The sequence below is a fragment of the Cicer arietinum genome, chromosome 6 (assembly GCF_000331145.2).
Source record: "Cicer arietinum cultivar CDC Frontier isolate Library 1 chromosome 6, Cicar.CDCFrontier_v2.0, whole genome shotgun sequence".
NCBI lineage: Eukaryota > Viridiplantae > Streptophyta > Magnoliopsida > Fabales > Fabaceae > Cicer > Cicer arietinum.
In genome coordinates, this window is record NC_021165.2 from 31,831,705 (window position 1) to 31,838,215 (window position 6,511).

The 6,511-nt window shown below is 33.7% G+C and overlaps 1 protein-coding gene across 1 annotated transcript; it reads right to left on the minus strand.

The window, feature by feature from the left end:
* Positions 1–2,110: 2,110 nt before the first annotated feature.
* On the minus strand, positions 2,111–3,102 carry LOC140920694 (uncharacterized). Its single transcript, XM_073369506.1, has 3 exons — positions 3,052–3,102; positions 2,669–2,914; positions 2,111–2,593 (listed from the first exon to the last, which is right to left on the minus strand). The coding sequence occupies exons 1-3, from the start codon at positions 3,100–3,102 to the stop codon at positions 2,213–2,215; spliced, it is 678 nt and encodes a 225-aa protein (XP_073225607.1). The 3' UTR covers positions 2,111–2,212.
* Positions 3,103–6,511: the final 3,409 nt, after the last annotated feature.

Below are 6,511 nucleotides of genomic sequence, written 5' to 3' on the forward strand. Positions count from 1 at the left end.
GTTGTCTTTTATCTTTGTATCCAAAATTATTTTGATCCAAAATCAGTTCACAATCAGTGCATACAACAACAAAACATATTCAAATACCATAAACAGTTCACACAATCAGTAGAACAGAAAACAGAACTCTGTAACTTAATTAACATATATGTAACTCTGTAACTCTGTAATTTACAACCTAATTAACTACATTCAGATACATATATATAACCTAATTTACAACCTAATTAACTACATATTCATATGCATGTTCATATATTGTGTCCTATGATCATTTACATATAATAACTAACAGAATATACATAATATGCACTAGCTACCATATAATATTCAGATCCCTTGCCCAGCAGCAAGCTATTTCCCAGAAAATCAAATAATTTGCATGTCAAGCACATACTGACACCAGTCTTCCTTTAATTCCATCAGATCTTCCTCAGAATATGATGGACTGGAATTGTCAAAGTACTGCAATATAAAAATTGAACATATTATATTAAGTTAGTATCAAATATATAGATAATTTATATATGAAAATCATATAATGCAAATACCGTACCGTTTCTGGGATAATAGTTTTATTCTTCAAATTAATTATTTGAAATGAAAGGTGCTTTTTAGCTTTTTATGGCACTTTTTTTAAAAAGCGCTGTCTTTTATCATTGTACCCAAAATTATTTTTGATCCAAAATCACTTCACAATCAGTAGAACAGAACATATTATAGACAATCAGTTCACACAATCAATAGAACATAAATCAGAACTCTGTAACTTTTTTAACATATATGTAACTCTGTAATTTACAACCTAAGTAACTACATTCAGATACATATATACAACCTAATTTACAACCTAATTACCTACATTCAGATACGTATATATATATAACCTAATTTACAACCTAAACTACATTCAGATCCATATGCATGTTCATATATTGTGTCCTATGATCATTTACATATAATAACTAACAGAATATACATTATATGCACTAGCTACCATATAATATTCAGATCCCTTGCCCAGCAGCAAGCTATTTCCCAGAAAATCAAATAATTTTCATGTCAAGCACGTACTGACACCATTCTTCCTTTAATTCCATCAGATCTTCCTCAGAATATGATGGACTGGAATTGGCAAAGTACTGCAATATAAAAATTGAACATATTATATTAAGTTAGTATCAAATATATAGATAATTTATATATGAAAATCATATAATGCAAATACCGTACCGTTTCTGGGATAATAGTTTTATTCTTCTCAACAATCTCCTTCATGAATCTCAATATGTAGTACCCACAGTCGATGTTATTTGTTTGACGAGGGCACTTTATTGGGATCCATGTAATGTTATTAGACTTTTGGTTCGACACTTTAGCGCTTCTTTGAGCTCGAAAAACTTTTAAGGCACTATCGAATGAATAAATGTGATTATTATAGCATGAACAAACACATTATATATATATATATATATATGTAAGAAATAAATGAATATTACTTACGTGTCGAGTATAGTCTTTATTTCGAGGTGATTGGTGTAATTGCCGTGCACGGGATCCAAATAGTATATCACTTCAGAGACCGCATTGATTGCAAATAGCACCCAATGTGCCCTACAACAACAAAAAATTGGTTAAGCAATTTTGTTTATAGACAACTAATAAATTAAATTCTCATCAATTAAAAAAGATAAAATTACGTACCCTGAATTATATGGTGCCAAGAACAATTTATCATTTTCCATATTTCCTAAAAACATATCTACAATGTATTTCTTTACATTGTCTGGATCGAGTTTCCACATCGACATCTTATGCGGAGACAAGAATGAGTATTTATTTGACAATTTCCTCGTGCACACGACCTTCTCATACAAAATCCTTCAATGAAAATTTTTTAAACTAGATTAATTACCAATACATTTAATTAACTACCAATAAATGCAATTAAAAGTATTTTTTACCTTATGTACAAGCTGATTACAGTAGCACTGGGCTCCTTATGTTCGAGAAGTTCGTATATGTGCTCCTTTTCGAGATATTCAACATACTCATCTCCAAATATATCTTTATTCATGTGTACGATGCGCGATCGCTGCTGCTTCCTCGTGCACACGACCTTCTCGTACAAAAACCTTCAATGAAAATTTTAAACTAGATTAATTACCAATACATTTAATTAATTACAAATAAATGCAATTAAAAGTATTTTTTACCTTATGTACAAGCTGATTACAGTAGCACTCAGCTCCTTATGTTCGAGAAGTTCGTACATTTGCTCCTTTTCGAGGTATTCAATATACTCATCTCCAAAGATGTCTTGATTCATTTGTACAATGGGCGAATCGTTGCTGCTGCCCATGTTCCTTTTTATTTGGATGTCAAGACACGCCCCGTATTTACCAAGGCGTGGCTGACTTTTATTAGGAGCAGCAGCAGCAGCGACCGATTTTCCCCGATCCAGATTTTTTGTTGCTGCAAGTTTGGCAGCTTTATTACCCTCCAGCCTTTGTAGTTTGGCAGCCCTATTAACCTCCAATTTTTGAGGTTTGCTGCCTTTTTTTGGCTGTAGGGGTGGTTTATTTATTTGGACCTACAAAAATGAGGTAAAATGTTAGTTTATTGAATCTGAAAAAATAAAAAACCTTAGGCAATAAATGTGACAAACCTTTTCGGGAGATGTAACTGATTTGTCCTTGGGAATCTTTTTTTCGAGGGCAACAAGGTGTGTGGGCCATGCCACGTAACTGCCAATAGCGTCGCTTAAGAACTTCATATCTCCATCGTTGTCCGGTATGGGCAACGGTGCAGTTGGTTCGAAAGCAACCGTAGGCGATACTTTGACATGGCCCGCGGGGGTCGGAATATTGTGCAATACTTCTCCCGAAGTATTGTGCAATATTCCTTTTCCCACCTTCCGTTGAGTAGGCGAGGACAAGTATAGGACACATGTAGTGACACCCTAAATCAATAGTTAAAACATAAGTACGGTTAATATATAAGTTTGTTTAATACATAAGTAATTACATAAGCAAGTAAGTAATTAATTACCTCGGGAATACTTTTCAAATCGACGTTCCAACTTGCGGTTTCACTCTCCATTTGTATTTCAGGTTGGAGCTGATCCGGAAGTTGCTTGTCTTTATTTGTATTCACCAAGAGTGCCACTGCTCTGATAGGATTCTGAGCTTCTCTAATATTTCCTCGTTGGAAGGTTTTTGGCGCTTCTCTTGAGGAAAAAAGCTTTTGGGAGTTACGCCAAATCCTTTCCCCCTAACTCGACCGGAATACTCAGGGACATTAAACACTTTCCCAAGAATGTCCCTGCAAGTATCCTTGTTGCCCTCTTGAGTTTCAGAACTTTGTTCAATAGTTTCCTAAAATACATGTAACATTAAAAAGATAAGTTCAATAGCATTTTTAAAATACAATATTATAAAATATGAAAGTGATATTATACTTACACAAAGTTCTACAACTTTTTTGAAATTTTCATTATCAACCACTCCGTCTTTGTTAACACGCGCTTCCTTCCATAAGATATGACGACCCAAGGGTTGATCGGCTTGGGTGTCTTTTCTCTATTCGTTAAAATCATAAATAAAATAATACAAATTAGTTACACACTATAGTTTATAATACAAATTACTTCATTATATAAAAGTGATGTTTAATTACTTACAAGTTGTTGATCAAGGCGTGCATATCCCATACGTGATTTCTTGTATGGGTGTTTTGGATTGCTTGCCCGTTCGCGATTTGCCTTACTAATATTCAATATAAAAAAAAATAGCAATTGTGTAAAAATTTAAAATACGCTACGAATATGAATAATAAAACACAAATGCTAATAAATTAATCACTTACGACAAACGCCGGGTCAGAACGTTTGGAAACAAATGCACTCCATTCATCCTTTGATATATAATGTTGATATATCTTTGGAGGTTCAGCATTTGTGTTTCCTTCTCTATCTTTTAGATAGAAATTTGAGAGATGGGATCTAAATCCACGATGGATTTTCCCAGCAACTCTCAAAACATATGACTTTCGTTCCTCATCAAGAACAAAAGTGGTCTGCAATGAAAACAATCATAAGTAATGTATTTTACAGAAAAAACATTATAAATGACAAAAGAGTAGATCAAAATATTTACTTGAATGTCATTCCAGATGATATCTTTGGCATCCTTCAACGCCTTATCTCTCCAGTTGTCTATTGTTATTGGGACATTTTGACGAACAACAGCCCCAATGTAGCTTACAAACATGGAGCTGTTGGGGTCAACTGGCTGACCACTCTCGTTCCAGCCAACCTAATAAACTCATATAGTAAGTACATGCCCTAAACCCTAAAAAAAGATAAAAAAAACACACAGCAAATAGAGTATAGTATACCTCAAATTTAATGCCATTACTCCTTTCTTTAATGACTTTTTGCATGATAGTTGCACCACGTTTGACTTCTTTTTCGTAAGTCTTAGAGGTGCCAACTTCTTCATTTTGAACTTCTATATCTTTGTTTGTATCCATTTAACTACAACAAGTTCAACATGCAGTTTAGTATAACATCAACAAGCTCAACATGCATCATGCATTATTATAAACAAGCTCAACATGTATCAGTATATCTTAAACAAGCTCAACATGCATTTTAATGATTACAAAAATTTAATAACATCAATACCTGAATAATGATGGTTCGAAGAAAGACGAAATGCAAAGAAAAGAGGGTTTGCAGAAAGTTCACAGAAATATGGTTCACAGAAATACGGTTTGAAGAAATACGTAATGAGGGTTACGTATTTCAATGAAAATATATTGTGTGAAATGGGAGAGATGATCTTGGATGGAAATAAGGTTCGAAATGAAGGAGATGATCGTGGAAATAAGGTTCGTAATGGACGGGATGATAGGGTTTGCAAAAGAAGAGAAGAACGGTGAAGGTTGAGATGATAGTGAAGTTTACGTAATGAAGAGGAAACTGAAGCGGTTACTGTTATATATACGTAACCCTTTTACGACGCTTTTTTATAACCCTTTAACAGCGCTTGTTTAAAAAGCGCTCTAAAAGGTGTTCTTATTTAATTTTTTAAAAGGCTCTTTTACAGCACTTTTCCCAATAAGCGTTGTAAAATACCTCATTGTTTTATTATGTTATATATAAAACCCTTTTACAGCGCTTGATCAAATAAGCGCTGTAAAAGGTCTCTTTATTTTATTTTTAAAACAGTATTTTACAGCGCTTATTTGAACAAGCGTTGTAATAGACCTCCTTGTTTTATTATGTTATATGAATGTTTTTTTTAAGCCTTTTACAGCGCTTTTTTGAATGAGCGCTGTAAAAGGCCTTATTATTTTTGTGTTTTGTTATGTTATTTTTTAAACAAGCTCAACATGCAAAACCCACATAGTAGTAACTGGTCTTCTCCAATCTCTTCCTCTTCACCAAACTCTTCTCCTTTTATGCATGTTCTTCACAAACATCAAAGCTTACTCTTTCACAATTCAATCTCTACCTTAACACCCTTTTTATCTCTTTACATTCCCTTTCCTTCTTAAATCGTGTGCTAATTCGTCGATAAGTGGATCGAAACTTGGTATTCAGGTTCATTGCCATGTTGCGAAAAATGGGTTTGAGTCTGATGTTTTTGTTAACAATGTGTTTTTGGGGATTCCTATGATGCGTACAAGGTGTTTGAAGAAAATCCTGTTAGAGATAGTCATGTTAGGTGTCTGATGAATATTATTTTTAAAGCTTGTTTACAACGCTTTGTCAAATAAGCGCTGTAAAATGTCTTTTTTACTTATTTTCAAAAGGGTCTTTTACAGCGCTTTTTATAAAAAGCGTTGTAAAAGACCTCAGTATGTTATTTTTGTGTTGGTTTTATTTGGGTTCAATTTTGGATGACTGTAACTCAGACATTTATTCCAATCGAATTGGCACTTAATTTACATTATATATTAGTAGCAAACTGTGAGATGTTATAACTAGGATCCCAATATGCTGGTATGTGATGCCCTTCTTCTTTTCCTGGTGACATTCACATTTGTTTGTCCATTTACAATACGAAACGATGGATTAATCCAAATTCCCTCATCATGATCATCTCTAAGATATAAACCATCATCAGTTGAATCAATTTCATGTGGTTGTTGTGATGTTGCAAATAAAAGATCATTACCAACATCTTCATCATTATTGTTATCATCACTTATTTTATTGGTCGATAGGACAACAGACCATTTATCATTAGAAGGATCAGTGACATAAAACACTTGTTGAGCTTGCGACGCTAAAATAAAAGGCTCGTCTTTGTATCCCACCCTATTAAAATCGACAAGCAAGAATCCTGACTCATCAATCCGAACGCCATTATTATTATCGACCCACTTGCAACCAAATATGGGAACACGAAACATTGTGTAGTCTAACTCCCATATGCGCTCGATAACCCCAAAATATGATAGATTTGCATATATTGGGTTTTTGTCTTTTGCACTTGAGACA